At 45.1% G+C, this 14,285-nt stretch overlaps 1 protein-coding gene across 1 annotated transcript in view; it reads left to right on the top strand.

Annotated features, from left to right (window-relative positions):
- Positions 1 to 1,325: 1,325 nt before the first annotated feature.
- The window catches only part of ZNF592 (zinc finger protein 592), a gene marked incomplete at both ends in the record, with an annotated part of 35,777 nt that continues 22,817 nt past the window's right edge, over positions 1,326 to 14,285 (top strand). The window contains one exon of the mRNA XM_082005405.1: positions 1,326 to 3,641. Within this exon, the coding sequence (XP_081861531.1) occupies positions 1,326 to 3,641 (2,316 nt within the window). The remainder of the gene's footprint in view (positions 3,642 to 14,285) is intronic.

Below are 14,285 nucleotides of genomic sequence, written 5' to 3'. Positions count from 1 at the left end.
TCCTTGCCAAGTAGGAGCTGGTGCTCTTTGGGTTTGTTTTTTTTTCTCCTCCCCTGCATACAGCATACATCAGTTCACATAAAGTTGGGGTTTAAATAGAACATGTATTGAAAGAACAGCTTATTAAATATTTGTGAAGTCTATATATTGCACCAACTTGAAAATATTTTGATTAAACAGGGGAAAACCACTATCCCTGACAGTAGTGAACGCAAATGTTCAAGTAATTCTGTGCTGTCAGTTTTCATTATGCATCTCATCAGAGCTTGATTATTGCTGTCTTAGGTCTCTCTGGTGAGCATCTAGGTCCCCACTTCCCTTCTGGAGGGCTTATAAAGAGAGAGCTGGCTGGGAACATCATGTCTTGTTATGATTTGGATACAATCCTTTATCCTCTCTCTGGGCAGTTTTGCCCTGCATCGTTACTTAATTAAGGATTGCCCCTGTTTTAAATAAACTCTGCTTGGTTTACTGTGCCTTGAGCTGCTGTATTGACATATTTACTGAAGACTTCTATTATTTAAATTGCTCTGGGTAGGGAGCCGTCTCACTTTTCAGGGCTATTTCTCTTGGGCCACCTGTTTACTCCTGCCTTTTTTCCTTGAAGGAGGACTGAATTATTCAGGTGTAACAATCTGTTGAGAAATGGGCAGTGAATGTTACTTATTAGCTCTAAAAAAACCCACAAATGAAAAAGAAACCCTCTACTAATGTACTTCTGAATCTTTTCTGTTGAGACTCATGACAACGGCTGTTTTTGGTGTAGTGATGCATCTGACAGGTTGAAAAGATGTCCCCTGCATAAGCTTGGTGTCATTTAAAAGGTCATGTTTGAACTAGCTCTGTTCTTGGGGACTCTGGGGATGCTGTCTCCCACCACGTTGTTTGAAGCACCAGGAGTAGGGCCTGGAGAGGGTGGGTTGTGTTGCAGGCCAGGAGGGAACAGCTCCTGTCACTTGTCACCGGCCCCTGCCAGCTTGAGCAGGATGGGACCTGAGCTTTCGCTGATCCTCCAGGCGCAGCTAGGGCAGGAGAGGTTCCTTCCTCGTGATGCCCTGCAAAATGGCACTGTTGTATTGAAAGCTGTGTTGAAAAGGCTGGGCTAATATCTTTGTGTATAGACAGCCAATCCTGGAATAGTTAAAATGGAAGCTGAAGTGTCTGCTACAGATGTTTCTAGCCTTTGTACCCTGCTGTGTGAGCATTTTGGGCAGTTGTGTTTTTTGTCATGTAAGATGTTTATGCAAATGAGACTTAACAAAGTTTGTCCTTGGGGGAAATGTATCTGACAAAGTATTTTTTTGCTTTTAATTGTAGCTTTCATCATGGGGGACATGAAAACCCCAGATTTTGATGACCTCTTGGCTGCTTTTGACATCCCCGATCCGACTAGCCTTGATGCCAAGGAGACCATCCCATCAACTGGTGAGGAGAATGAGAATCACCTGAAGTCATCAGGAATCTGCATAGATGAGAATGTGTCCTTATCCCACTCTTTGCCTCCCTCTGATGCTCCTGTTGTGAGTGTGATAGTGAAGAACACAAGTCGCCAGGAGTCCTTTGAAGCAGAAAAGGAGGGGAATCACCTCGGGACTGGTCTGCTACACAATGGGTTTCGTGGGTCTGATCTGCCATCAGAGGCTCACGCTTTAGTGCATAATTATGGCAAGTTTGAGTCAACATTTATTAACGGTGACAGCTCAAGAAGTTACTCTGATAAACTAGATCAGTCCAAGTCGGAGCCTTTGCCAACATTTAGTCAGTTTAGCCCTATTTCCAGCCCTGAACCAGAGGACGCGTTCAAAGAGAACAGTATTGGTGATAAACCCAAACATGCCCAAACTCCGTATTTTCCACCGCCTTCTATGTATATACCAACAGGAGCTTCAGTACTAGATCATCTTAGGAAGGTACCAGAGCCTGAATTAAGCATGTTTGATCAATATTGTAAAAAGGAACAAAAGATGGAAATCCACTGCCAGCCAGAGAATAGGTTGGAAATGAGCAGGAGAGAGCAAGACAAAGCAGCGGAGAGGTTTGTGGAGTCAAGCAAGGACTTGGTAGATACCAGTAGCTTTCTTGGAGAAGGCTTGGTGTTTGGAGAACTCCCTCACAATAATTTAGGAGAAAGTAAGGGGTCTGTGCCCGAGCTGAACATGTCTTCATCGGTACCGCCTCGCCAGAGGTTAAAGCCAACTCATTCAAAGTTGTCATCCTGTGTGGCGGCATTAGTAGCTCTTCAGGCCAAAAAGGTTGCATGTATTCCAAAAGGTGATCAGCCAAATCTTACCAAGGAACCTGGTCCTTTTAAAGATGGGACGAAGGGAAGTCCAAAAATGCCCAAGTCGCCAAAGAGTCCCCGAAGCCCATTAGAGGTGGTAAGGAAGGCCAGCAAGCAGCCTGAGAGTCCTCGAAGTGTGTGCAGCGACAGCAGTGGGAAAGGCTCTCCTTCCATGGCAGCCGGCTCTCCTCCAGCTATTCCCAAAGTTAGAATAAAAACTATCAAGACATCCTCTGGTGAAATTAAAAGAACTGTAACTAGAATTTTGCCAGAAAACGATGAGTTGGGCAAATCTTCAGAAGAGTCGCCTGTGGAAACCTCATCTGCCGAAGAGTTTATCAGATCTTTCCCATCTCCTGACACTAGTGCAGTTATGGAAAGCGAGACTAGCAAGAATTCAACCAAAAACGGGGCTGCTGTGGCTATCCAGCTGTCAAACGTGACGAGTCCTTATGCAGACGGTGTGAGAACAGATATTACTGGTAACAGCATGTGTACTGTGTCCTTATCTCCACTGCCAAACTGTGGTGGTGGTGCTGTAAAAGTAGGTGTTAAGAGGCAACAGCAAGGTATCGTGATGCAGCCGTCCAACGTGACCACCTCTAGCCTTCTTCCTAAAGCTGTGCACTTGGCAAATCTCAACTTAGTCCCGCATAGTGTTGCTGCTTCTGTTACAGCGAAGTCATCCTCACAGAGGCGAAATCAGCCTCCGGTGACACAGATGTCTGTGCCGCTGGTGCACCAAGTCAAGAAAGCTGCTCCTGTCATCGTGGAGGCATTTAATAAAGTACTACAGAGTGCCAATCCTGTGCCAATATATACTCCAAACCTTAGCCCTCCGCCTGACACCAGTATTAATTTACCTGCCTCTGGCTATTGTTGCCTGGAATGTGGGGACTCGTTTGCCTTAGAGAAAAGCCTGACTCAACACTATAGTAGACGAAGCGTTCATATTGAAGTCATGTGCACTCAGTGTTCAACTATGCTACTTTTTTTTAATAAGTGTAGCTTGCTTAAACATGCAAGAGATCATAAGAGCAAAGGATTTATCATGCAGTGTTCTCAGCTACTAATGAAACCAATTTCCTTAGACCAAATGTTTTCACCTTCTCCTACAAGTTCTTCAGCCTCTCTGGCTCCTCAGACTTTGCACTCGCCTTCTCCTTCGTGTAAGCCCAGTGCTGCTTCAGGAGGTGGGGTAGGAATTTCTGCTAGCACTCAGCCAGCCTTGCCTCTCTATACGGACCCGTTGAGACTAATACGTCATGGACTTAAGTGTTTAGAGTGTAACAAGCAGGCACAGGATTACATTGCTTTAGCAGCTCATTACCAGAGAACCTCAGAAGATAATGAGAGACTGGTAAGTGATCATTTTAATGTTATTAGTTAAATCTCTCTGAGTTTGAAGAGATTGTCCTCTAGGGAAAAAATAGGCATTGTAATGGCAAATGGACTGCTTTGCCTAAAAAGTGCTTGTGGGGATGATTTGGGACATGCATGAGCCCAGACGTAAGTGTGCGTGTGTGTGTGAAGAGATGTTTAGTGTTGCTTGCTTGCCCCCTTTTTACCCTTTGCCAGCAAAAAGAGGGTAGTAAGGAGACTATGGAGATCCTTGAGCATCCAAGGCAGGTGTTGGAGATAAAGATCACTTGGATGAGGTGTGCAAGAGTGCTGTAAGGACCAGCAGAGTGTTAACTGAAACGGGGTTTTGTGCTCTAGGTGTGTCTAGAGGAGATTTGACACAATTTAATTTTACCTTTCCTAGAACTTGTGCCAAAATCTTCCGTGTAACACTTTGAACATTGGGTGCTGTTTTTACTGTTAGCGTGGTAAAGTGTATATTGGGACAGGACTGGCTGAGAGGTGAGCAGTGCAGTTTGTGTGGTGGAAGGCTATTTTTGCCCTTTGGGTGGGAGAGGGACGAGTCGGTGCCATGTTTCTGTAGGAGGGCTCAAGAGCCTTTCCTGCCTTGCTCCAGTGCTGCCCTGCTTGGGTCTCCACCGCCTTTGCAGACCTCCCTCATAGGTGCAGATGGCAAGGGGGGCGGTCCTGAACCCCTTTTGAAACTCCAGTGTGGGTTTCTATTGATGAAGAGGAGGAAATGCTCTTCATTGTGTACCAAGACCATACACTTTGTGTATGTGCTTTATTTTGGAAGGTAAGGTCAATCCTGTTTAAGTATAAACCAACCTGAAGTTGAACAGAAGGAGGAATCCTTTCTCCTTATCTTTTTAGATAAGGTGAAAGCTTTCCACATCAGTCTGGCTGCCAGCAGAGCTGGCAGGCTCCCAGTGCAGTCTCCTCCACAAACAAGAACTCCATGCCAACACAAGACATTCAGGGAGATAACCGCCAGTCTCTGCCATGGCTGTCGTAGTACCTGAATGCTCCAGAGCCTCCCTTTGCTTGTTAAATGTCTTGCAGGAGTATTGAGGTCGCTGTGATCCTGTTTAGAGGCTTTGTTATCTTTTAAATTCATCAGCAGCAAAAAAAATAGATTATGGCTGAAGAGTTTTTATGTTGTGAAAAATGGTGAGGCCAGAAGGGATCGGTCGTTCCATGTAATCAGGTTTCTTCCACGAGGCAGACCAGTGAGCACTGCGCTCTGTCAACATTAACTTATTTTTCAACTACAATGCATTTTTAGGAAATGTCAGCAGTCTGGAATTAAAACCTTCAGGTGAAGGGATACAGTGAGTGCTCCAAAGTGAGCTAAAATGTTAATTAGTTGCATTAAAAATATATTTCCTATTCCTGTTGTGGGATTATCAATTCGAGAGCTCCTTAAAGAGAGAAGGAATGTCTGATAGTAAGTATTTTTAGCTTGTAATCAAATAATTTATTCTGTAACTTAACCAAGAAAAGAATTTAAGCTTCTTGCTTCAAGTTAGGTTTGCTAGATGTGAGATTATTTTTGTAGTATTTTTCTGAATAGAAACGTCAAAAAACTGGAAAAAGAAGCAACATTAGAGCTTGTAAAACCATCTCCTCCCTGTTTGGTCTTCCCATGCTTATACTCAATGGGATGCATGTATTGCTCTGGGAGTCCTTTACCACTGTATCTGCTGTCCTCCAGGCTGCCCGGTGGTGCTCCATGCTGTTCCCGGAACATCTGTTTCAACAAAGCTATTAGACTTCTAGAGGAAATAAGAGTTTGTGCCCATATGCCTGTAATTGCGTGCCTCCAGATTTAGCAGTAGCTGACGGAAACCATCCCTCTAGCAGTAGCAGTACCCAGGGTATTTGATGTCACTGGGCTGAGAGGTAAAAGGATGGGTGAAATTCAGTGGTCTCATAGAGGTCCCTGCAGTAGATGGGTACCACGCTCAGCTTCTCGTAGCGGTCCAAGGGAGAAGGTGTGGATTGCCTTGGCATCGTGTATCTTACTTGGGTGGCACGCTGCGTAACTCCCACCAGTAATGAGGCATGAGAAGCTGAAGGCTTTGCATATCATGGGTGTTAATGGACGTAAGCAAGTCTGATGTAAACATGGTGTGAGAAGGATGTAGGTAAGGCTGTTGGAGTATGCATCGTAAGCTGCTGAAATAGGAAAACATGAACCATCCGAACCCATTCTGAGAAGATGCTGTGGATATCCCTGACTCTGTATTAATGAAGCTAATTTCTTGGGTTGCTATTTTTATTTCAGTCAGAAAAAAAGAAGAATGTTGGTAGGAGCTGGAGATGGTAGTGAGTGATTTCACAAACACTTTCTTAGGTGGTAGAAGTGGTGGAAAACTCTGGTTTCTGTCTCCAGAGTTGTGCCAGGTCACTTGTTTTCTGGGGCAGCGGTAGAAATTGCGTCGCTGAAGAAGGCATCGATGTAACACTTGTATTCAACATAACAAATGTTGCAGTGCCCCCAGTAGTAGATCAAAATCACTACGTCCCCATGGCAGAAGATGTTGGTTTTTTTTTAATTAGAAGTACCAGTATACAAGTCAACAACAACAACAACAAAAACCAAAACCTCCCAAAAAAACCTACATGACCAGTAGTTGCGTATCGGTGCTTGATCCGGAGTATGCTGCTGTTGCAGGACAATCTGCCAGGATGCAGAGGTGGTGTTAACAGTTGTGGGCAAGCTCAGACGTGAACCACATCCCCAGATCTCAAGAGACTAATTATCTGGTATTTATCATAATTTTGCACATTTGAGCAAAAAACTGTGTGTATTTCTTCCTCCATAATTGCTGTTTTTCTCACTGTATTGAAATGCTGGCTTAGAAGCAACTGTATAGGGTGTGGGAGAGAGATTGTCATAATTTCTTAAAGCTAACGAAAAATTGCACTCTAGTATTTTGGCAAATTTTTTTATTTTTTAATTTCTTACTCAATCCCAGGATACAGACACAAACTCTTCACCTTGCCTCCTTGAGGAAAGTATGGAGTATCCTGATATTTTCTATGTAAAGCTATGGCTTGACTTAAGCCTTTTAAAGAGCTTCAAGAAATAGCGGGGCAGGTCCCCACTGTATTATGGCCTAAAGCTTATAATCTGTGACTATTCGGATGCCTGGTACCAGATTGTCCCAAAAAAGAGGATTTTGTTGGGAAGGATACATGTATAAGGGAAAGAGCATCTTTGGCTGAAGACAAAGGGTAAAAGTGATTTAACTGCAGCACCTGGATTTGTACTAGAAGATGGAGACCCCTGACCTATGGAAAATAAGCTGGGTGGATTTTTGATCAATGTTCTTAGAAGCTCTTCTGTTAAATGACACCAAATCTGGATTATTAACCATGACATGCACATCTAATGTGACCATAACTTGAGAAACGGAGCAGACTTTGAAGTGCGCAGTTATAGTGCTTTTAACTCAAAAACCTTTTTAGACCTGATATGGAATGGGTATGTCACCTTGTAAGAAGGAAGGGTTGGTCCGACAGGGTTGATGAAGAAAACAAATAATCAAGAAAAAGACTTTATTTTTCAATAAGATGTTTTCAGTTATGCAGAAGCTGAAGGATGAGCAAGCTGTGGTAAGAGGTAGGAATGATTGGATTGGAGAGGGTGGAGAGCCTAAGCTGTCTCTGCTCCATGAGAAAACTTATCCTGTGTTGATACTTAAGACTTCTCACTTTAATTGGAATTTCTTACCGTGACTTTGTGAATGTTTGACACCTTCACATTTCCTGTAGCTGTTTAAAAGGTGAATGTTGGGTTTTCTGCTTGTTTGTTCCAGTTGGTAGCTTGGGAAATACTTGGTGTTAGATTTCTGAATGGCCTTGAGTAAAGCCTGTATTAATAGGACAGATAACGGGTAAATGAGTTTCCTAGGTGTGGCCAAAATGTGAATGACATGGCTGGCTCACAGTTGTTTTGGCAGAAGGAACAGAGATACAGATGTGGTTTGGATAGTGGGGAAAGGAGGAGATGTGAGGCAAGTGAGAGGAAGAGAGGGGGACGATGCTGTGGTTGAGCAGGTGGAGTGGAAAGACCTTTAGAAAAATGGATGGAGAGCTTGACCTTAATACTACATTTTAGACTTATGGCACCTACATGGTTGCAGTTGTTCAAAGTACAGAAGGGTAATCCTACCTGGCTTACTTTTATATAGAATATGCATAAGATGAAGGCAGTTCATCTCAGCCAAATACCACAGTGGAATCTCTGTGGCTTACAGTGAGCATACAGGCTTTGCGAATCATGAGCTAATCCAATTCAGAAATACAAAGAACTGGATTTATTGGATGCATATTTTGAGTGGATCATCTTAATGGATCACAGTTACTTTGCCTTTTTTTGGAGACTAGTGAGGCCAAGTTTGCAGTTTTTGCAAGGTTGTGAATTGAGTCACTTGATGGGATCTATTTACTGCTTTTCGATTGCAGAACTGCAAGAAGCAAGCAGTATGTGAATTTGAATATCTGGTAGGTTGGATTTTGTTCAAACTAGAAGCTGTGCTGCATGTAGGCATTATGCTTGTCCAGATGTTCAAAAGGTGGTAGCAGATGTTTCCCTTAACTTCAGGTCTGTTTGGTCAGACTACAGTGGTGTTATGTTCTATAGCAAGATAGCTTGGGGGGAGGGGGGATAATTAGATGGTGTAGTTTATGCCAAATTAATCTGATAAACATATAATTTATTTTTGGAGTAGAGAAATGAGTAGATCCTAATCTCCTTGATGTTCAATGAGATAGCAGAAGTTGAATTGTGAGGTTGGATGGAGCAGAATCAGGTAAAAGGGGAGGTAACTGCAACTGGGGACGTATTGCTTGTAAGACCTCCTGAGGGATGGCTTTAGCATACCTCTGCAGTTAATGTTTGTATCGAGGACCTTGGAGGATGAATGTGTAGATAAAATTTGCTGAACCAACAGAGTAAGAAATCATGGAAAATTTGGAATATTTTACAGGAGGACCTAGATGATCTTGAAGACTGAATAGGTGTGGGATGAAGCAACTGAAAAGCAGGATGCGTGTGTTTGGTCACGAGAAGATTCTGAATGACCAAGATGACTTTGTGCAGGGTATTTATGTTAACGTGCAGCATCAGTCAGGGTTGCATTAATACTCCCTGTCGCTGCTAGAAATCACCTAGCTGAAGAAGAGTGTATTGTTTTGTTTATCAGGGATAAACTGGAATCAGTGAGAAAAGAATGACCAAAGAAATGGAAAGATGATCTCTTGAGGAGAAATTAAAAAAACTTCATGGGTTTAGCTTGGCTAAGACCTGGTGTCTCCTTCAGTACTGAAGGAGACACAGTATTAAGGTGAGGGTTGTGGCACTTCCCCCCCGCCCCCGCCCAGTAACTAACTGCAAAAAAGAAATGTTTCCTGTACTTGCAGGGATTGCCCTGGGTAGTTGGTCAGCATCAGACAGTTCTTTGTACCCTTTTCAGGGCTGGGCTTAAATTACAGGAGAGGAACAAAACCCATGCAGCTCCTGGTGCCTTCATCTTGGATGTGATTTTCCTTAAAGAGTGAGAGTGGATACAGAGGACACCCTGTATCTGGTGTGATGTTTATAGAAAAGAGCTTTTTAAATTTAGGGGCAACAATGATGCAAGAACAGACTGAAATAGATTTCGGATGGTCTGTAATCATCAGAGGAGTGAATTCTGGAAGAGTTTTGTTCATTACTTCTGCTGCAAACAACACAAACTGGTTTTGAGATGGAGCTTGTTTGTTTTTTTGGCAAGGACAGACCAGTGCACAATAACATGAGCAAGAATTCAAAGTACTTCCTGACCCTCTTGGGCATAATTGTCCATCTACTGGTAACCAGAGATGTTTCATACTTTTCTTTTTTTTTCTTTTTTGACTTGACCACCCAAACTCTACCAAGGTAGCTAGGAACTTGAATAAAGCACAAAATGTAAACTGAAGACTTCTGAATTTTCTTGAACCTTTGTGCTTTTGTTCTCCCCCCTCTCTTATTTCTTCTGTCACCCTTTATTTGTCCAATGAGAATTTTTCAATGAGTTGTGACGTATCCTGTTTACACACCGCCTACACTGGAGTTATTTAAAAGCAATTTTATTGCTGCCTTTTCTTCTTCCTTCCCCCTCTTAAATCAATGCTTTATAATTTATTGGCTAAAACTTGCCAGAAGCTAGTAGGACCACATGCTGCACTGGTAATTTCCCAGCAGCAAAGTAGCAAGCAAGAAAGACAGCAGCCATATCTTTCCTGTTTTTCTCTTACTTCCCCCCCGCTGCCGCATGTTCATGTTTTAATTTAGAAAACAAGAGGATTGAAAATCAACAGAAATTCCCTTGGCCCCATAAAGCACTGCTTTCTCCCTCTCCCAAACCAAGGGTGATTAATGCAGTCCTTAGGTACTAGCAAGGACAGATTTTATTTTATATGGAAATTCTCCCTCTGGATTTTGTAGAAGCAAAGGGCTGGAGGATGTTATGATGAAAGCATGTTGAGGGAATGGAGCTCCAGGCAGGGATCGCAGGGAGCACAGACAAAGAGATGAGTGGCAGGATAGGAGCAAGAGCCTGCACCCTGAGGCCAAAACAGAGCATTGGGGTGAGGAGGAGGAGAGGCTAGGGAGGAAGAAAAGCTAGGGTGCGGCTCCGTGGTCCACTTAAATCAGTGTGTGATCTGCTACCACACAAGGCGATGATCCCACCCTCTCCTCCTTCCCCACCCACGCTTGCTCGCTTGGCCCTGGTGGTCCTGGAGCTCCTGGGGGACTGAGACCAGCTTGGGGGAAGAGGAGAATGAGCACGGGAGCAAATTGGGGGCCAACACACAGCTGAAAGCAAGAAGGAGGGGACAACTGGAGACAAAGGCAGAGTCTGTCTTAGGTAGGATGGAAACTGAGGCTGGAAGCTGGTGTCTGCTGGCACCAAGAGGAAGGCTCTTGCTCCTCTGTTCTTCTTCCATGTGGGCATCAATGATGCTGCCAAGGGCAACCTGCAGAATATAAAAAATGACTGCAGAGCTCTGGGGGCAATGTGCAGGGGCATGAGAACCCAGGTGGTGGTCTGCTCAATCCTGCTGGGGAGGGGAAAGGTTGTGAGGAGGAGGTGGCCCTCTGAAGTGTCTAATGCTAATGCACACAGCATGGGGAATAAACATGAGGAACTGGAGATCCGTGTGCAGTCGCGGGGCTCTGATCTTGTTGGCGTCATTTTGAGAGGTGGTGTGGTGGCTTGCATGACTGGAGGGATGCAGGCTCTTTAGGAAAGACAGGCCAGGAAGACAAGGAGGGGGAGTTGTCCTTTATGTGAAGCAGCAGCTGGAGTGCTTGGAGCTCTGCCTGGGGATGGGTGAGCAGCCAACTGAGAGCTTATGGGTCAGGATTAAAGAGCAGACCAGTATGGATGACATTGTAGTGGCTGTCTTCTATAGGCCACCTGACCAGGAAGAACAAGTGGATGAGGCTGCCTATGGACAGCTGGAAGCACCCTCTCATTCACAGACCCCGGGCCGCATGGGGGACTTCAACCACCCTGATAGTGGGACAACCCAGCAGGTTGTAAACAGTCCAGAATGTTCCTGGACAGCATTGATGATAACTTCTTGAGCCAAGTGATAGGGAAGCCAATGTGAAGAGGTGCTCTACTGGACCTCATACTCGCCAAGAAGGAAGGGCTCACTGGGGATGTGAAAGTCAAAGGCAGCCTTGGCTGCAGTGACCATGAAATGGTAGAGTTCAGGGTCCTGAGGACAAAAGTCAAGATCATAACACTGGACTTCAGCAGAGTAGACTTTGGCCACTTTATAGGGGTCTGCTTGAAGCAGTCCCATGGGATAAGGCCCTGGAACAGAAGAGAAGTCCAAGAAAGGAGCTTGATATTAAAGGGCAACCTTCTTCAGGCTCAAGAGCAGTCCATCCCAAGAAAGTGTGTCATGCAAAAATGCCATGATACCTGCATGGATGAACAAGGATCTCTTGGCAAAAATCATACTTAAAAAGGGAGCGTACAGAAGGTGTAAACAGGAATGAGTAACCTGGGAGGAATGTGGAGGCGTTATCTGAGTATGCAGGAATGATGTAGGAAAGCCAAAGACTACCTGGTAGAGGATGTCAAAGGCAGCAAGAAGGGGTTTTTTTTTAAGTAGATAAGTAGTAAAAGAAAGACTAAGGAAAATGTGGGCCCACTGCTGAATGGGGCATTGGACCTGGTGACACAGGACATGGAAGAGGCTGAGGTACTGAACATCTTCTTTGCCTTGGTCTTTACTAGCAAGACTGGCCTTCAGGAATCTAGGGACTTGGTGACCAGGAGGAAGGTCTGTAGCAAGTAGACATGTCCTTGGTGGAAGAAGATCAGGTCAGGGAATACTTAAACTGGACACACACAAGTCCATGGGTCCTGTTGGGATGTGCCTATGAATGCAGAGGGAGCTGGCAGTGAGGCCACTTGTAATAATCTTTGAATGATTATGGTGATAAGGAGAGATACCTTGAGGACTGGAGGAAAGCAAATGTCACTGCTATCTTTGAAAAGGGGCAAGAAGGAGGATCCAGGGAAGTACCCGCTGCTCAGCTTCACCTTGTTCCCCAAGTGCCCATTTCCAGGCAACTGAAGAACATGAAGGTGATCAGAATGGATCACCAAGAGGAGGTCATGCTTGACCAAGCCGACAACCTTCTATGATGAACGGATTGCCTTGGTAGATGCGGAGAGAGCAGTCGATATTGTCTGCCTTGACTTCAGTAAAGATTTTGATGCTGTGTTCCATAGGATCTTTGTAGAGAAGCTGATGAAGTATGGGCTGGATGAGCAGACAGTGAGGTGGATTAAGATCTGGCTGACCTGAATGGTCAGACCCAGAGTGTGGTGATCAGTGTTGTGAAGTCTAGTTGGAGGCCAGTAACTGGTGGTGTACTCCAGGGGTCAATACTGCATGCAGTCTCATTCAGTATCTTCATTAATGATCTGGATGATGTAGGGGCAGAGTGTACCCTCAGTGAGTTTGCAGATGACACAAAACTGCGGAGTGGCTGATAAGACAGAAGGTCATACTGACACCCAGAGTGACCTTGGCAGGCTGGAGAAATGGGCAGCAGGAACCTCATAAAGTTTAACAAAGAGAAGGGCAAAGCCCTTCCCACGGGCAGGAACAGCCCCATAAGCAGGTTTGCAGAAAAGGCCCTGACTGTCCTGGTGGACACCAAGCTGACTATAAGCCAGCAATATGCCCTTGCTGCAAGGAAGACCAATGGTGTCCTGGCTGCGTTAAGGAGAAGTGTTGCCACCAGGTCAAAGGAGGTGATCCTTCCCTTCTGCTCGGCACTGGTGAGGCCATAGCTGGAGAGCTGTGTCCATTGCTGGGTTCCCCAGTACAAGAGAGCCATGGACGTACTAGAGAGAGTCCAGCAAAGGGATGCGAAGATGATGAAGGAGCTAGACCACCTCACATACGAGGAAAGGCTGAGAAAGCTGGGACTCTTCATCCTGGAGAAGAGAAGGCTCAGGGGTATCTTATCGGTGTGTATAAACACCTCATGGGGAGAGTAAAGAGGACAGCATCAGGCTCTTTCCGGTGGTGCCCAGTAACAGGACTGGAGGCAATGGGCACAAGCTGAAACACATGAGATTCCCTCTGAACATGAAGAAACACTTTTTCACTGTAAGGTTGACTGAGTGCTGGCACAGGCTGCCCAAGGAGGCTGTGGAGTCCCCATCCTTGGAGGTGTTCAAAGCAGTCTGGACCCAGTCCTGGGTAACTAGCTCTAGGTGGACCTGCTTGAGCAGGGGGGTTTTAACCAGATGACCTCTGGAGGTCCTTTCCAACCTCAGCCATTCTGTGACTGCCCCTTGGGTGGCAGGCACTCATTAAATTGGCATAAACCATCCATGGAATCTCAGGAAGCAAGAACCCACTGGTAATGATGGGTCCTGAGAGAGGCTGTTGGAAGGTGTGAGTGGAGCAGTTTACTATATATCTTCCTTCTGGAGTAGGAGCTGAAATCTTTTAGTTGGGATTAGCAAATAAATGATTGGTCAAGTAAGAAGGAAATCAATGAAAAAGCCAAGAGATTGGTGAAGATCATAGCAAAAATGGCATTTGAACAGCTGTGGTACTGTCTTTCATGGGATGAAAGGTGCAAAGAAGTGCAAGGTGAGAAGAAAGAGGCAGAGTTCAGAGGCTGTGAGGTGGGCCTCACCACTGATGGATAGGCAGAAATCAGCCCTGCAGGGTGGAGGGAAGAGCAGAGGGCTTTAACGTTATTATAAGAAAGGAGATGGTACATGTGCCATGTACCTTTAGGAGTTACACTGGTGACTTGAAGGTGGGGATTGTGAAAACTCCATGTAATCCAATAAATGATCATTTTAGCAACTGGGAGTTCAGATTTGAAGTCCCCATGCAAGAGGCAGAGTGGTCTGTTGGTGGGTGTGGTGGGTTGACATTGGCTGGCCACTGGATGCCCACCCAGCTGCTCCATCACTTCCTCTTCTCAATAGACCCGGGGGAGAAAATAGGACAAAAAGCATGTGGGTTGACATAAGGACAAGGGGGATCACTTACCAGTTACCACCATGGGCGAAACAGACTTGACTTGGGGAAATTAGCCTAATTTATTGCCAGT

Source organism: Phaethon aethereus (genome assembly GCF_964289735.1).
Source record: "Phaethon aethereus genome assembly, chromosome: 12".
Lineage (NCBI taxonomy): Eukaryota > Metazoa > Chordata > Aves > Phaethontiformes > Phaethontidae > Phaethon > Phaethon aethereus.
This window is presented reverse-complemented; position numbering and strand designations above follow the sequence as displayed.